Below are 18,012 nucleotides of genomic sequence, written 5' to 3'. Positions count from 1 at the left end.
GAAGAAGAAAAAACAATTCTCACGCGTTCATCAAATGATTGATTCATTGTGAATTTCTCTGATTTAATATGTGGAAGTAAACACAGAAAACAAGGCAAAGAAGCTGACAGAAGAGCAAAAAGAGTTCGCAAAATGTTATATTTGCAAACCAAGAAAAAGCCAAACAAATTAGAGTTGTTGTTGGTAAAAGGCTGATGTAAGGGTTTTCAAAAAAAAAAGATATGTCTTAAAAGAGATTAGGCAACCACTAAAGCAAAACCCACCTAGTTTTTTAAGGTAGTAAAATAAAGAGGTCTTATGCTGCCACCTTGTGGCTGTGGAGACACAACTCTGATTCACTCACTCACTCCAAATCTGCATGTTTTTAGACTGCGGGAGGAAACCGGAGAACCCGGAGAAAACCCAGGCACACACGGGGAGAACATGCAAACTCCATATTCATATGCAATAGCAGTGAATTTACAACCTATAATAGCAACATATTTATTATTTTATTTCAGTATTATACAAAAAAAGTGTAAAATCACTGTATATATGGCAATAAATAATACAGCTGAGTCACCAAAACAGGATTTCTTTCATCACACACATATAAAACCCACTAATTATTATTTATTGTTCAGTGAACGTATCTTGTTTTTTATTCTTTGCATTAACAATAATTATAAAACAATGTATGTGGCTTTAAATGTATCTGCAAAAATAACAATCAATAGTAAATTGATTGATTATCAACATAATCAATCAAATCGAACGCTCTTCGCTCCATCTTAAATGACAGACAATTGATCAGTGGCTTGTGTTTTTAAGCTCTTTAGACTCTGTTACATCTAACAAATAATATTAACTATAGGATCTGATATCAGAGAAACACTGAGGCTGCAAATGGGAGGCACTGACGTTACAAAACAAACAGATATTGTCGACTTTATCTGAATCAAAATCAGAATCGGTATTAATTGCCAAGTACATTTACACATAAAAGGAATTTGACTTGGTGTGTTTGGTGTATTCCTTGTATGTGTAAATGCAGTTTACTTAAGCAGGTATAAATTTTGTTAAGTAGCTAAAATATTTTTTTTCCACGTGTGAATGTTTTAAAAATAATTCAGTATTTAAAAATAATGAACAGTATGTTACAAAATGTGCTGATGGAAAGGCCCAGAGGATCAAAATTTAGTATTATCATCTGTTTCTTGGTCATGTGCAATAAAGCGGATGGGGAATTGAAAATTAAGGGATGGCGACAAAAGGAGAGAAAGGCTTGTGTGTCATCATATGTGTTAATTGTGTCACAGCATTGTTGCTAATTAAGTATACAGTGCAAGTATAGAAGCTACAAACTCAAAGGTTAATAATAAACTAGATTCTGCTGAGATTTGAACTCTGATTCTAAAAATACCACTATTTTTAATCAAATGTGACTTAAGTACAAGTAAAAGTAAGGATGCAATACTATGAATCACTATAGAGTATTATACCATCTTGTATGAAGTGCCTAAAATGGATACTTGAGTAAAAGTATATCTTACCAGAAAATAACTTTGGTAGAAGTATTTTTTTAATAATATTACTTAAAGTCTTAAAGTATATGACATTTAATGTACTTACGTTTTTAAAGTAAATGTATAAAAAAAAGTGAGTCGTTAGGATTGAGCCACGGCAGCTCAGTGGTACAACTGGAAGGCTGTGGGTTCAATTCCTGGCTCTGCTAGTCTATATGTGTCCTTGAGCAAGACACTGAACCTCATGTTGAAGCGTGTGAGTGGATATGAAAGATGTGTGACTGGGTGAATGGCAAAACTGTAGTGTAAAGCAGCTCATCTAGACGAGCTCTATATAAAGTCAGACCATTAACAACTCTTCTTCTTCTTCTGATTTTATTTGGTAGTAACGAGTAACAAACATAGTTATGGGAATATATAGTGGAGTAAAAGTAAAAGTTGCTAGAAATATAAATAACAAAGTAAAGTACAGATATGTGAATTTTGTACTTAAGTACAGAGACAAAGTAGTATTTGTACTTTGTTTCATTACAACACTGGTATTGTACATGTGTATATATATACATATGTGTGTGTGTGGTTGTGTATATATATATATATACATATATCTGTATATATGTATATATGTATACATATATGCGTATATATGTATGTATGTGTGTATATATGTATATATATACATATATACATATATATGTATAGATATGTATATATCTTTACATATATACATATATCTTAAATGTGTATTTAAGTATACATTACTATGAATGATAGGCTACTATTCAGCCTTATACAGTAGGCCTATTATGTATCTTTATAATTAATAAAACCTAGTAATTGTATACGGTACCTAAGGTTATATTACTGATAACCTGTCATCCTGACAACTACCGCTCAGCTCGCCACACCCCCTTTGGAGGATACGCCATTTTGTTGACACATAGAAACTCTCCATCAAAACAAGCTCCTTCAGACCAGCTTCTAAAGCCAAACGTGACCGTGACATGTCGCGATTGTGAAGAAAACACTCACACACACACAGTCACATAAAAGCCACTGTGGATCAAAACGCAGCTGTTGTGCCCAGCATCACGGCCGCTATTTGAAGTCTCCGGGGCGGACACTCATTCTCAACATGAAACTCTGCCGCCATTGACGTCACGCAGCCATCTTTGTGCAGCTAATCCAGGCGCCTGTTTATTACACCTTCATTACCCGCACGGATTCTGACAGCGCCGGGCGCCGATATATCAGCCTCCAGCTGGACAAGAAGTAGACGTAGAAAGACGATATATATATTTATTTATTTATTTTTCCCAAATAAAAGAGAGGAGGTTTTGTCGCGAAGGGACGCGTCTCTGTGGGAGTTATAGAAGCCAGTGCTCCTCCTCGGCTATATAGGCAGGGAAACGCCACAATAACCAAGCAAAGGGTGCCAGAGGCTAGAGAGGAGCGCAGGAGGCAAGCCACATCCATCTGACACTCACTTTGGTCCGTGCTAACGTTTCCAGTTCCGTTTTCAACCCAGCCGTCGAACCAGCGCTACCAGGAAAATGTAAGTCAACTATAATATTGTTTAAGGCTCTTTACAAGACGTATTAATGCAGTTTAATCCACGAGTGATGCCTGAAAGCCCTGTCTGTACATGTGTATGGGTCTATTTCTGTCTCTCCACCAAACGCTGACTGTGTTTTTTTTTATTTCATTTTATTTATTTCACTGTTAATAAAAAGCGAGTTTAATTTATATATTTTCCCTTGCTGTCCTCTTCTCGTAATGTCACCCGAACGTAAATTTAGACTGAGGCTATAACGGCCTAACCTTGAAGCAGACGCAAGCACCTGTTTTATTTTTTTATTATTATTTTATCCGTCATTAAGGACACATTTACCAGCGTTTTCTTTCGTGTTCACACGGTAAACGAGTCCCTTTCGTGCTGTCGTGTGCTAGTTTTCACCAAGCACGCACGCATTTTTTTTTTTTTTTTTTAACAATTCCAGTTTGGACTGGTTTGATTTGAAAACGACAGCCAGCGTATCTGAACGGTCACACACGAGCTAATTGAAACCAATTTATCCCTGTATCACTTGGATGTAAGTTAAATCCCCTTTTTCATTTCCGGGGTTTAATATATCTGACCCGCCGGTGACGACGAGGCTAATTCTAGAAACAACAAGGGCACCATGTTGGACAAAGCTGTCTCAGGTACTTTACATGATGTAAACCTACTGGACCCTTAAAGCTTCGACATTATTCGACGAATTCTGTTTGAATGTTTTCCTAGAATCTTCCACGGTTGTCTCTAAATTGGGCTTACAGGCCCAGTTAAGGTGATATTTCAGCCTCCAGCTGGGGGTGGGGATAGCCTAGCCTCCTACTGTATGTCGTCGATTGTCGTGCGAGGGCGGACAGCTGCATATCTCACCACATCCAGGGCTGTTGGTGCCCTCAGTGCCAAATAATCCTTACTAGAATTACACTTATTTGCTCTTTCAACCTCATATGGTGTACATTTTTCAATGTGGTGGACTAGAAGGGACCACTTTGAGCACAAGCAGGCAGCTAGAACGTTGAAATAGCCTTGCAACACATGACATATCATTGAAGATTGGCTACATTGCCAATGTTACCTGTTACAGCAACGTTTATCACCAACATCTTAAGTATCATCCAAGTGTTAAAAATCCACCCCTCCTCCTCCCGGTAGGAACCTCCCCGCCCTGTGTTTAGTGGTAGGTGCATGCATATAAGAGGCTTCCAGTTTATGTGACAGGCCTGTCATAGTCGTCGTGAAACGTGATGTTCTCCAGGACATTGTGCGAAATGAGGCCAGGCCTAGTGTGTCAGACACGAAAGTATTGTGGGTCAACAAGGATCCCTACAAGGTTCAGTGGCATCTAGCAGAGAATCGTGCGGAGAGGCAGCGCAGACGCTGCTGTGGCGCTGTCCAGTTCTGCAATGTCGCTGTCCAGTGCTGAAAACCAGACGTTGGGCTTTTCCATGACACCGTTAGCCCAAACACACATCCATTACACCCAAAGGAATGGATGTGTGGACCCCAATTATTATTATTAAAAATATTATTATTAGTAGTAGTAGTAGTCTTTAGATAGTAATCTATCTGTCATCTATCTTTACTTTCTTTAAGAGGGTTGAATTTTGTTGAGTAGGTGTGGTAGTAGATTTTAAATTATTATTTTAATTATTATCATTAGTAGTATTAGTAGTAGTAGTGCTAGTAGTAGTAATAGTATAATTATTAGTAGTATAAGTTGCCGTGGTAGTACTGAAAACATTTTAAAAGAGTGGTAATGTTATGACAATATTATCTATATATCTATCTTTTTCAAAACACTCTCGTTTTAAAGGGTTGACATTGGTGGTGCACTCACATTTTGTAGGGAATATTGTTATTGCTATTGTAATTGTTATTATTATTATTAGTAGTAGTAGTAGTAGTAGTATTGTATGTGTTCTTGTTTGAAAGAGGGTTCAATTTAGCTTTCAAGGGATGTTTAACAGAATTGTAAATCCAAAAACAACATGAAACTGAGTAGCTGTCACCACATTCAAATCCATAGGAAGTTAGCCCCCCCCCCCAAAAAAAATATGGCTACATGGTTTTCAAATGGTTGTCTTTGCAATTTTGAGACACGTTCTCAATTTTCTAGCATTATCTTTTGATTGCACAACTTATATCCAGAAGTGAGTGCTGTAAACTTTAACATGTCATGAAACCAAGTAGTGTCTCAACTAAAAGAAGATTATTGACTAGAGTGGTTGATTATAATCAGTTAGCCCACCTTCCTCTGGAGCTTCCAGATCATCTGTCCATCACACACAGCAGATTGTATTCACAGAATGTGCAAACTGGTGAGAAACCGCTCAAGAATAGTGTGAATGTCTTCACATGTTACACTTTGTATAAATACGGTGGCAAGTAAGCCGAAGTGGATATCAGACATCCACATATCTTAATTCTGAGACTGTATAATAATCACTAATCCCACAAAATAAAACATTATGGATATTTTACATTCATACACAATTTCTTTAATAGGTGATACTTGTGATACATGTATGCATATAAATATATGTCAGTTTATGTTTGGGCAGGTCGGCAGCTGATAGAGACCATAAGGACCATTAAGCCAACTATTCAGAAGGATTTGTTGTTGTTAGAGGATTAGTCATGTGTGAACATGTAAAGGTGACCTTTATACAGAGTTTTGTTTCACAGGCGTAGAGTAGGCATATTTGTTACATAGCACAAAGTTACAGAGGATAACATTTTATTTCAATTGTTAATAGACACTAAATATCAACATAAAATGCTAAATTATGCATGTTAGGTCTTCAGGTCCATAATCAATTATACTGTTTTTTATGGTTGTTTTATTTATGTGTAGTTGTAACTGCATTTTAGTGAAGACATGCAGGATTTAATGTTCACATTATCGTGTTTAACTTGAATCTACAAGTGATTAATGGTGCACAAGTGTCAGCAGCCTTTCTGGTTCCGTAGGAAATATCATTAAGCAGGTGTCCATAGTATAGACCTATGTTTGATTCCTGTGCTGCTAACAATCCTTACATGATAAGGAACATATGGTATATCAATATGATTTTATTGATACCCTTTTAACGACTTCCCTGGTCTTTTAGTAACATTTAATGTTAATGTGCATATCACAGAAAAATTTGCCATAAAAGTCATCCTATAATGTTAATAAGTAAAGCTTATAATGGTTATTTGCTGAATCTGAGTCATGTAGAAATTCTGCCAATCCTGTTTGTCAAGGTGGATCATTAACCTTTGTCTGCACGACATGTGGTTTATATGGTTTGTCACTCAACAGAGGTTTTTGTTACTCACATTCTTCATCAATTATTTAAGATCATCACAATCAACAGTGTTAGTGTTTATACAGATACATAAAGAATAAATACAGGCAGCAGAAGCAATTTTACCGAACAAGACTTTGTAAAATTAAACAATAAAAATAATAATAAGAAAAAAGATTTCCCATTCAAAATGAATGATCTCACAGTTTTACACATCACTGTAATTGTGTTTGCTGATGCATTTGTGAAAGGAGCTTTCACTTTCTCAGTGGTCAAAGACATTCTCACTTAAGCTCTCTGCTGCTCACGGCCATTACAGGTTCATTTTGCATCCAAAAGATGAAGTCTGTGTCAACCACAATACAACATGACATGGCAAGTTGATTCTCTGTGATATAGCACATTTGGTTTTCAAACAGTGGGTTTTTAGTAATTCTACAAATTCACACTGATCAGACTATAATGTCATTAACACTAACTAAACCTTTCCCCCAGCATACCAAGTGCACCCAGTATAACACAACAGGGTCATCAGTGACACATTGAAAATGATATATCTGCATTATTAGATTTGTACTCCCAATTTTATGCAGCTAATGGATTTCATGGATTCATTTAATTTAATAATATTGGCATGTTGTAATGTAATCAAACGAAATCCCTAGAATGTCTTTTGAACATTAGTTAAAAGACGTTTAACATAAAATGTTAAACATATGTCAAGTGGAATTGGCAACATTTGATTTTGTATCTCTTATCCTTAACTTAACATTTATATTTGTGTTATTCATAGGTCTGCCCCAGCTGGAGCCCCTGCACCAGAGGGAGGGAATCAGCCCCCCAACCTCACCAGCAACCGCCGTCTGCAGCAGACACAGGCACAAGTGGATGAGGTGAGTCCACTCCTACAGAAATCAAACAGAATCATGTTGTGAGGCAATTAACAAACAAATGGGATTAAATCTCGACATTTTATAGTTTTGGTTAGAAAAAAATGAGGGCTGAGTCCGTATGTGTCTCCAGGTGGTGGATATCATGCGTGTAAACGTGGACAAGGTTCTGGAGCGTGATCAGAAGCTGTCAGAACTGGACGACAGGGCTGACGCCCTGCAGGCTGGAGCATCTCAGTTTGAGACTAGCGCTGCAAAACTGAAGAATAAATACTGGTGGAAGAATGCCAAGGTGAGGATATGCAGATGGTCTTTTCCAAACGGTTAATATGTCTGTTAATATAAAAGCTGCCCTTGTAAAGCGATTTTTCATGTTGCATTACCGCATTAATGTTGTTTGTATTGCAACTACTCACCTTGTGGTTATGCTCGAGCTACATTTTTTCATAGTAACTTGCGACAAACACCTTGAATCAAGTGACACACACATGTTTTCAGAATTTACTGTAGTTACAATTGAATTGCTCCCTTTCTGCCTCTCCCTTCTTACCTTTTACATTTGATTACCCCACATGTATACAGCAACAATCTTCTGACACAACTCTGGGACAATTGGCTTCCCCAGACATGTGAATGTTTTAGTTTAAGTTCAAATACTGCATATCAACTTGAGCAAACGAAGGGAATGGCGCAAATTTTGCATCGTGGGGTTCACACAAAATTCAAATCTACTTACGTCTTTGCGTTGACTTTTCACGCAATCTTACCGTATGGAAAATTCACATTGCATTCAGTGAGATTGCACCATCCCACTGACAGAAAAATGAGCATAACATCATTAGCATACATTTCTGTGAGACTAATTGCACAAACAGTGTAATATCATCAGCATATCTAACAACTTCTTTTGAACATTTACTGACTACAGATGATGATTATCCTGGGAGTGATATGCGTGATTGTCCTCATCGTCATTATTGGTAAGAAATCCTTTTAAACCTTTTGTTGGCATGTAAATTAAAAAGCTTATTTAGTTAAAACTATATGAAAATATCACATACAGAGTACACAGTGCTTTAAGAACAGGATTTATAACCTGCATGTAAAACTGATGTGACTGCATCAGACTGCATTACACTGCATTCTAAGTGATTTTATGTCCTGTTGTCTTTCTTTTTACAGTGTACTTCAGCACCTAAGAAGAGTCTGTCCTACCCCAGTCTGATCCCAACATCCTTGCCACAAAAAAAAACAACCCTCAAATTGATGACAAAATTAACCACAGATAATTAATTTACTATATGTATGTATCTCCCTGATTAGCCTCGATATAACACCCCTCAACCCTTCAGGGCCCCGTGGCTCCCCACACTTCCACCACCTCCCCCTCTGGACCCCTGTCAATATTTGTCCTGTGAGTATGTGGCCCTGTCTCCTTTCTGGGTACTCTTGGCTTTTCTAACCTGCCATAACGAGAACCAAACACTTGTGACGATGCAACAACAGAAAAGGAAACGATTGGCGATAATTGTTACATAACTAATATAAATATATAGTTCTTTGTAGAGTTTTATTCTGATATATACTGTTTTGTAGGTGTGTGTGTGTGTGTATGTGTGTGTGCATTTTGTATTTTTTAATTTTTTGTATTAATTTCACGTATGCTTCAGCGTTAACTACTGCCTATTAATCAACGTGTGCATCTTGCATGTTCTCACCATCTGTCGGGCCTCGGCTGATTCTCTCTCTTCTTTGGTGTGTGTTCTTTTGCACAGTGGATTTGGTCTCCATTTAATTAATGCTAAAACTAGCACCTTTTTCAGATGCACCTGTGTTACTTGTGTCCACTAAGACAGTTTAAAAAAAAAGCCAGAGGTCTAAAACTTGAAATGAGGAAAAGGTCATGAAGCTGCAGAAACTGGAGCGAATCCTCAACAAACAAAGCTGCCGTTAAAATTTCCCACCTTACTGCGACTCAAGCTTCAGATTTCTATAATTTTATGCCTCCACATTTCAAGTCTTAGCATCTTTTATGGCTTCCTCAGAGAGTCAGTGCTCATTGTTATTGATCCACCATACAAATAATGCATGAACTGTTACACTAATCCCAACTAATCATCATTTCCAGTCCTTTCCATGCAACACTTCCATTATCGGGGGTTACTTCTCATTCCACATTTCTTTTTGACGAAATCTCTACTAACCATCATCTCAAAGCTCTTTAACACCACAGCCACAGCTCTTCTGTCTTTTCTCCGCATGCTCCAACACCTTGATTTCTCGGAATACTTTCCAAACTGCCGTAGTTCTGATGGACCAATGTCTGTAGATGGTTTCTTTTTCCTTTTTTTATTTAAATATTAACGTAGTGTCTTATTTCGAAAACATTCCTTCATTGCAGTCTAGTGCAAACGCTCTTACTGTAGCACATGTAAGTGTAAGTATCTTTGAAGAAAAAAAAAAAAATACATGCGATGAAACTTGTGTCGAAAATAACAAACCATAGGAGAAAAAAAAGATAGCAAATAGCTGTAAAGGTTAGTCGTGGATAGACAGGATTACACCTGAAGTCTGTCCAAATTAATATTATTAATTTTGTTTTCTAATATCAGTGATGTTATATCTAACATTACAACTTGCAGTATACTGTGGAGATGTCATTAAAGTTAATAGGTGGACACGTGCTTACAAAACAATTCTAACGCCGGGGGACAGAGTCAGGGGCCATTGCAAAAATAAAATTGCTTTAGTCTCCAGTCACTTCTGTTCAGAGCTGTAGAGAGTTTCCAGTCAAACACACTCTCACCTCTTTTAGTTTGTATCCGGGGGGGGGGGGGGGATTTTAAAAATTGCACAAATGACCTTGTTTTTGATGGCGCTGTCTGGCTGGTCAGTGGCCTGGCCAAAGAAGATCCTCCTGCAGAAAAACCTCTCCACACAAAGAGCACATTCAAGAGTAATTAAAAAAAAAGAAAAGAAGAGAAGAGACACTTCAGCCTTATTTGCAAATCCAGGAAACGGGGCCCAATGTCAAATTCCCAGTTGACATTTAGGTTTTAGCAGTCTGCTAACTCAACTGCTAACATCAGAAGCAATTGTTAACAACGACAAGAGAAAGTAGCATTCCTAAGAAGAGTGTTATGCTAGTGCAGTGGTTCTGTCTCAGTGTTTCTCCCTATAGTTATGGCTTTCTTTTCTTTCTTTTTTAAAATACAATAGATTCTATTTTTTATTATAGTATATTTTTGTGTGAAACAGACCGGTGAAGAGAACGTGCGTCTGCCGACAGCTCCTCTTGGCCTCGTGTCTGCTGTGTTTTTTGTAATTCAGCTCCATGTGTTATACACTGCCAAACGACAAAGGGACAGGCTTCTATTGTTATTGCGGTTATTTCTTTAATTGGTTAATCCGTTTACTTCCTGTGGCATCCTCAAATTTGATGAGCAGGAGAGCAACCACTTTCAATCATCTGTCAATCTAAGGCCTTGATTTAAAAAAAACGAAACAAACCATGGCCTTAACCCTAAAAGGAATCATTAGGGATTAGAATTGATTTTACTTTCAATCTCATAGTCGATATTTACACGGTACCAACTCAGCTCCGGCTTTGCAGGATTAAAATATAAATTGAGGGCAAAATCTGAACTTGGGTGTTCTACAGTCACCAGAAAGAAAGAAATAACCCGCAATATTTTTAATCAAGGGGCGTGTAAAGCCTTAGTAGCCTTCTCTTTGACATATCTTATCTTCCCAACCCTTTACTGGACTCACTGATTCAGAATCCTACAGCTTGTGTGTGTGCGTTTGAGTGTGTGCAGGTGCATTAGTTTGTGTGTGTGTGTGTGTTAGAATAGCTCTGTCTTGGGAATATCCCTAGTTTATCCTGACAGATTAGGCCGCTTAAATCTCTAAAGAGTGAGGGCGCGTTGTTTCTTTGACCACTGAAGTACACAAGCAAGAGAGGTTACAGATCTATCAGCCGCTACTATTGGAGAGGACCCCAACCTGTGCACACCCATTCTCCCCCCTCCCCTATATAGTGTTCCCTCAAAACAAGAGTAAAAGGTGTAAACTGCAGATTACCAAAGACCAGATTTCCATGCTTACGCTGCCAACTGCCATCAAAAACAAGTGGAGAAAAAAAAGAAAAAAAAAAAGGTTATTCAGTCTGTCCTGGTCTGCTCTAAATACCCACTATATCTGTAATTACAGGACTTTTTACGCACTATTTATTTAGTGTGCCACTTTGACTTGTGAGTGTGCCATTATGCAAGTTAAACGCTATCTCAAATCGTCTCCCCTCCGCGTATATTCAGGTCTGAATGGCTTCAACAGGTTTTTTAGACACATGATCCTATAACTAATAATAGCACAACTCTTTGTTTTTTTGTTCCTGTCTCCATAGTGCGGCCAGGTTTTAAAGAGAAAAGACACACTTCAGCCATATATATATATATATATATATATATATATATATATATATATATATAACTTCAGCAGACATAAATCAAGAAAAATGTAATCAAAAAAAAAAAGCCTGCATTGTTTGGTGTTGTAATACAGGGGGTGTTTTGGGGGGTAGGGGGTCCTATATCCTCAGGTTTAAGGTATTAGCAATTTGACTTGATATATGTACATATATCAAGTCAAATATAAAGACAAAATCCATATTATCAAAGTGCAAAATGTGTGTTTTGGCAATAGAAAATCATGACAAAGGTGGTTCTTTTTGGGGTAGGACCTCTGTTATCCATGAATCAAGTTTTTTTTGTCCTGTGAGCGCTCAACCAATTTGGTCACAATGGTGAAAAATGAAGCGAGTGCTCTCTTTCTCACTCTCTTTTTTTCTGTTGCTTTACTGTCTGTATGAGAAGATGTGTGCATATGTTTTCACACCATGGCACTTTTGGTTTTTTCCCCCCGTCAATTCCGGTGGGAGGGGAACACGAGTCAATGGGGACTATTGTCTTGTGCCGTCCTCGAGAGTCGTTCAGCGATCTCAGCTGCGTTTGGGTCATTTGGCGGTGATTACACAAAGATGCCGATTACCAGAATGTTTCAGAACCTCTTTTAGGGTTTGAATTACAACTGTGATTGCACAAAATTGTGATTCAAACTTGGGAGGAATGAGCAGAAAGGGGAATCTTGCCCTTGATACTTAACTGTTACCCCCAAATGGGATGAACACAGCTAGAGGAGGGAACCTTATGAGTCGCTGAATGTTCTCTGGATGGCTTAAAACATACAATATTCAACTTAATATATGTTAACATATTTTATCTGTGAACCAAATATTGTCGTTGTTTTTTTTTTTTCATCAATTTAGTAATAACTCCAGATGTCACTGAATTGTTTGTGTGTAAGCACTGATGGGTAAAAGTAGAGAAAATGGAAAGTTAAAAGGGGGGGGAAAAAAACGAGTATTTTTTACCTTCAATTTGTCCCGAATGATTCTACAGTTTACATCAGATTTGCTGTTTGTATCTACAAGATCTATTTTTTCTTTGAAATCTGTTTATTTTGGAGGAAAGACTTTTCGTTGGGGGGGAAAACTGGGGGTTCTTGGGATGAAGGTCCACGTTGCCCCTGCTCGCCTGGTCCCACATGGAGGGACAGGACCAGGGGACCACGGGCAACGTGCTCAGTTTATTTAATTTATCTCCTTTCCTTTCATTTATTGATAGATTTTATTGTGCTGTCATTTGGTATGGGATTATAAAACTAAATAAGGTTGACTCAACGTAAAGGAGAGGAGACTGAATGAAAAATTCAGAGTACATAAAATAATTGTTGTGTAAATCTATCAATGTCTTATTATATTGATGAACATCATGAAATATATGTATATTGGAAAAACCTTATGACAACTTGTACTTTTGTGCGTGTGCTTCATGTGCTCTGTGGGTGTGCAACTATGGATCAGATGCAATTTTGAATGCAATTCTGGAACCTTATCTGACCCTGTGTGAATAAGTATAAATTTATTACCAACTCAAAGATAAACCTCTTTCTTTAATTAATTTTTGGTCACATGTTGGTAGTCATGTTACACACATAAAACCACACACACACACACTTAAAGGTAGAGTAGGGAGAACTTTTGGGGGCCTTATCGATCAATAAAGAACACAACGGTCCCAGCTCGCCTTGCCATGGCATGGTTGACTAGTACACCAGACTCCTCTGTTAAATATTGAGATTTTAGACAGTTCTCTGGTAATTGTGGGAGATTAACCCACGTTTTTCAGGATTGTTAAGTCTTTTTAACTGATCTACAGTTCGGCATTGTTCGGCTTGATTCTTGTCTCTTCCTGTGACGACACTCTGACCAATCAGTGGCCGGCAGTCTGGCGACGTCACGCATAGTACCTACTCAGCTTGCTTAGAACCTCTCCAGAGCAGGTACTTAAAAAAAAGTACCTGGTACCAGGTACTTTGCTAGTGCAAACGTGAGGTTTCAGAAAGGGAGTTGAGATTCTTCCATCAATCGTCTACCACTTTATCCTCCACATGAGGATCCACACAACTATCCTATTACTATTATTATAGTTGTCCTATTCTGCGTGTAGGATTTATTCAACGCTATAAAAGTGCAGATCTCACAGAGAAACATGAAACCTCTAATGTCGGCCCTGCAGCACACGCAGGCTAAAAACAGTCCCAGAGGTCAATGTTACACTGATGCCATCTTCCTACTGCTAATGTTATTTAATACTTGATATCCATACTGTGTGGAGGTTGCCAGACATTGCGACTCATTTAGAATGTCATCGAAATCCGGAAGAGCTCACATTCTGTGACATACAAGTTCAATTAATGCATTTTGTGGAATTTTAAATCAAAATAATTAAACTGCATACATGACCACATACTGTATTACAACTTCATATTTGACACTGGTCATTAGCAGCATCACAAAGCGTTACTAATGTAGAGACACATTATGCACTATTATTAAACAGATTTTAAATGCCGAATTTGAATGAAGCTCATATTAATCCAGATGCTCGATGCATCACCAGCACTGGCTGCTTTTAAAGGGGTTTACTGGCTGTATTTAAAACCATTACTCTCAATGAATAGCTTAGAAATTGCCTGTCTTTTAAATGAACCTTTATTTAACTAAGACAACATTGAGATACAATCCTCTTTTTCAAGAAAGAACTGCGGCCAAGACAGTTGTGTTATACATGCAGAATTTAATCAAACGTGAGGGGCACAAAATATAACTATAACTACATGAATTATAAATTTAAGCTGAGTCCTACTGGAATATAAGTAAAAGTGTAATGATTTTTTTAGGTAATTAATAAATAAATCTCACCTTATGCATTTACAGTAGTAGGAATAAAGCTTGAAGTATTTTCAGCCAACCCTTAAAGGTCAATTGCAGAGTTATTTTGAAGCAAAAACATATAATATTCCGTTTTATAAGCTTTATATACAGACAGTCGGGCAGATCGAACAGGTCTGAGCGAAGAGAAGCTGTAGTATCACAATTTCACCACCAGGTGTCATCATGACAACTGTAGAACTGTAGTGAGTAAGCACTCACTCACTCACTCACTCACTCACTCCTCTTCTACTGCTTTATCCTCCATATGAGGGGGGGGGGGGGTGCCAATCTCAGCTGAGATCAGAGGAGAGGCGGGGTCACCCCCACACTCACACCTACAGTCAATTTAGAGTGTCCATTGTGTCCTCATTCCAGAATCTGCATGTTTTTGGACTGTGGGAGGAAACCTGAGAACCTGGAGTTCTGAGTAAACCCATACACAAACACACGGGTCACCCTGCTGCAAAAGCGAGGCTGCTAACCATAACCACTACACCACCCCTGTGGCCTGCAGTGAGCACATTACGAGTTATATCCTCTCTTGCGGGTCATTGAATTGCCAAGCAGCTTTTTTCTATTTCCACACAATGTATTTGATTTGAGACTTTTTCTGGAACAAAGAGAAAAAAACAACAACCCTGCAGCATTTAAGCTCTGTACGTTTGTGCCAAAGCTGAAGGGAACTGATGAACAGAAAAGTACACAGTGTAAACATAGTGGAAAAACATACACACAGGGTGTTTATGTAAGCTTTTAAGGACGTCTGCATTTAAGTGACACAAGCACAGCTCGGTTGTTTGGAATTAATGACAAATGTTGATGCTTCTGGTACCATTTTCTTGCCCCTGGTGGGATTTGTCAAATTATAAACAAGCTACCATCATTTCCAGTTAGAGGGAGAGTCCGGGTTTTTTGAAGGTGTGTTTTTTTTTTCCAACGAGAAACCCATGTATGTCACTTTTGAAACCACATTTTCTCTGTCCCAAAACCCAAGATGTTTACATCATGGCACACAGGAGTTTAAATAGAAGTCGCTCTTTGGTGACTTGTGTGTGAAACCTTGTGACACAAAGTTAGCAAATGAACAAGCAGTAGACCTGGTGCTCCTCTGTCCTCACAAGCTAAACATGCTGTTTTTTTCTCAATGGGATTTGGTGCACAAGACAGACTTCACTTTTAATTCTACTGTAAATCTAATCTAATTTAAATTGTGGGGGGGGGGGGCATATTCTTAAAATAACATAGATTTAAGCAGGTGTGCTGGTCGCACACAACTTAGACAGCACAGTACCTTATATCACCACAATTGAAACAACCTGAAGTGTAACTTTAAATGATGCTCTAGTGTCAGTTCATTCAGGAAAACTAATCTTTTGTTTGTGTACTATATGTTTCCATGTTTCCATCCCCTCTTACTCAACCAACGCATGCAGGCTCAAGTGTTGCCCCCTAATTTCCTGGGGGGCAGTCGGTTTGAGAGGTCAGCTGATCGTCAGCTGTTCCCTGTCTGTCCAATAGAGCAGCGAAACACATCGTCTCTGCAAACGCCATCATCCTGCTGCTGTTTCGCCTGCCAATCACTGCGCAGTCTTCACATTACATCACCATCCTTCATTATCAAAAAGTCCATCACCGCCAGTTTTTGGGCTCCAACGTGGTGAGGTATTCACTGCTCAGGCCAGATGCCTTCAATCTCATCATCACCCTGATGATTCATTCATTCCGTGCATTTTTAGTCTCTCCTGATTGAATACTTTACTTTTAGATCCATTCTGAGCCTTAAACGGTTCTATCTAGAGTGCTCGTGCATTGCTGTACTAGTGCGCCGCATAATTGAAAGACAAACCTTGTCCTGTTTTTTAAAAAACTGCCGACAGTGAGGTCGGGAGAAACCACAATTACAGAGTACAGATGAGTACAGGCCTGTTATGAAATCAGCGTGGATTTGTCACCTTCTCTCAGCAGTTTCCAAGTCTGAGAGAGAATCTGAGACATAGTGTAACTGGGTGTGATTGATGACAGTGTAGCTTCTAAACCACTTAGCCTTTCTCTAACAGTATTTCTGACCATTTTAAACCATTTAAATAGGTTTTTCTACTTTCTTTAGCTGCTGTTGCCGGGCACCCATCCATCTCCCCCCTCCTCTCACCAGTCACATGCAGTCTGTGCTTCCCTCTGACTCCTCAGGAGGAATGCATGTCCAGCCTGAAGGATTTGCCTGAAGTTATCGCAGAAACGTACACCGCCGGCTTGGATTCCAGCGAAGTGTAAAGGTCACAGCTACTCCCACACGTAATGGCGATGACTCCACAGTTGCGCTCGCTCAGACCCCCGTCCATTCCTCGCTCCCCCCACCACCCGCAGGGCCTGCAGATTACATTCCTGCCTCTGCTGCCTCTTATCAGGACTTTGGAGTTGACACAAACAGAGCACAGCTGGACCACAGAGTGCTCATTTCGGCAGTGTTTTTGTTCATGTGATGCTTAATTGCTGAAGTCATACATCACCATCTGGAAACATCATCATCTCTCTGTGATAGCTCTGCTCTGTGCGTCCTGCACAGCCCGAGCTTTGACCAAAGTGCTGCGTCTCCATTATAACATACATTTAAAACGCATCCCCTCAGCAGGCCTCCGTGTGATGTCGACTAAAGGCATGTCTCAACGTCGACTCTAAACTGAGATAGAAAACTCCCCCCCCCGAAAGAGTGTTATTCTTGCCTGACTCAGATGTTACGGAGCCAAAGAAGCCTCTGGTGCTTAAGCAGAGACAGTCGTTTTATGATACTTTATTGTCAGGGCCTTTTGAATCCTGCATAGTCAAAAAAAAAAAAGTAATAGATTCATTAAAACATTTCTTTTCTTCCGTGTATCAAAAGTCAGTGGAAGATTCCAGGCCCAACATGTTGAGTGCCACGGCTCATAAAGTCTCAGGCTCTGCCCCTACAGTATGTGAGCATCAGCCAATTGTGGGGGCAACTGAGAGACTCACTGACTGATTCAGGTCTTACGGAGCCAAAGACGCCCCCAGGGGCTTACGGAAAGACAGTCAGAGGAAAGAGGTAGTTTGTTTTATGATACTTTATTGTCAGGGTCTGGGTTCTTTTACTAAAGCAGTCAAAACAGAGGTTTTTTTCAGTGTATTATTGTGGGACATGTTGACCTCAAAGCCTCTGCCCCCGTGTGAGCATCAGCCAGCTGATCACCCTCCAAATCAAATTTCAAGCTTCTTTCACGTAAAAGCGGTGAGCTGAGCATGCCCCCTGCTGGCCCACTGCACTGAGAGTCAAAACAGGACAGGCATGCTCGCTGATGTTAGCCACTTCAACCACAGGCTCACCTAAGAGAGACAAAGGTCAAGAGGGTTTGGTCACGTGCAGAGGAGCGCGGCTTCATCTTCTGTCATAACCGGTGGTCTAATGATGACATAAAGCAAA

At 39.1% G+C, this 18,012-nt stretch overlaps 1 protein-coding gene across 1 annotated transcript; it reads left to right on the top strand.

Annotated features, from left to right (window-relative positions):
- The first annotated feature begins 2,663 nt into the window (after positions 1–2,663).
- vamp2 (vesicle-associated membrane protein 2) lies at positions 2,664–8,495 on the top strand. The gene is made up of 5 exons (XM_058627793.1): positions 2,664–3,060; positions 7,144–7,243; positions 7,374–7,532; positions 8,169–8,220; positions 8,423–8,495. Coding segments are annotated over exons 1-5 (330 nt in total). The 5' UTR covers positions 2,664–3,058; the 3' UTR covers positions 8,440–8,495.
- Positions 8,496–18,012: the final 9,517 nt, after the last annotated feature.

Source organism: Solea solea, chromosome 4 (genome assembly GCF_958295425.1).
Source record: "Solea solea chromosome 4, fSolSol10.1, whole genome shotgun sequence".
NCBI classification, from domain to species: domain Eukaryota; kingdom Metazoa; phylum Chordata; class Actinopteri; order Pleuronectiformes; family Soleidae; genus Solea; species Solea solea.
This window is presented reverse-complemented; position numbering and strand designations above follow the sequence as displayed.

What these genes read in the sequence shown, in the direction of transcription:
- vamp2 (XM_058627793.1), top strand. An exon ending in CACAGGCACAAGTGGATGAG is followed by an intron (nt 7,244 to 7,373) that starts GTGAGTCCACTC and finishes ATGTGTCTCCAG; the next exon opens with GTGGTGGATATCATGCGTGT. An exon ending in ACTGGTGGAAGAATGCCAAG is followed by an intron (nt 7,533 to 8,168) that starts GTGAGGATATGC and finishes TACTGACTACAG; the next exon opens with ATGATGATTATCCTGGGAGT.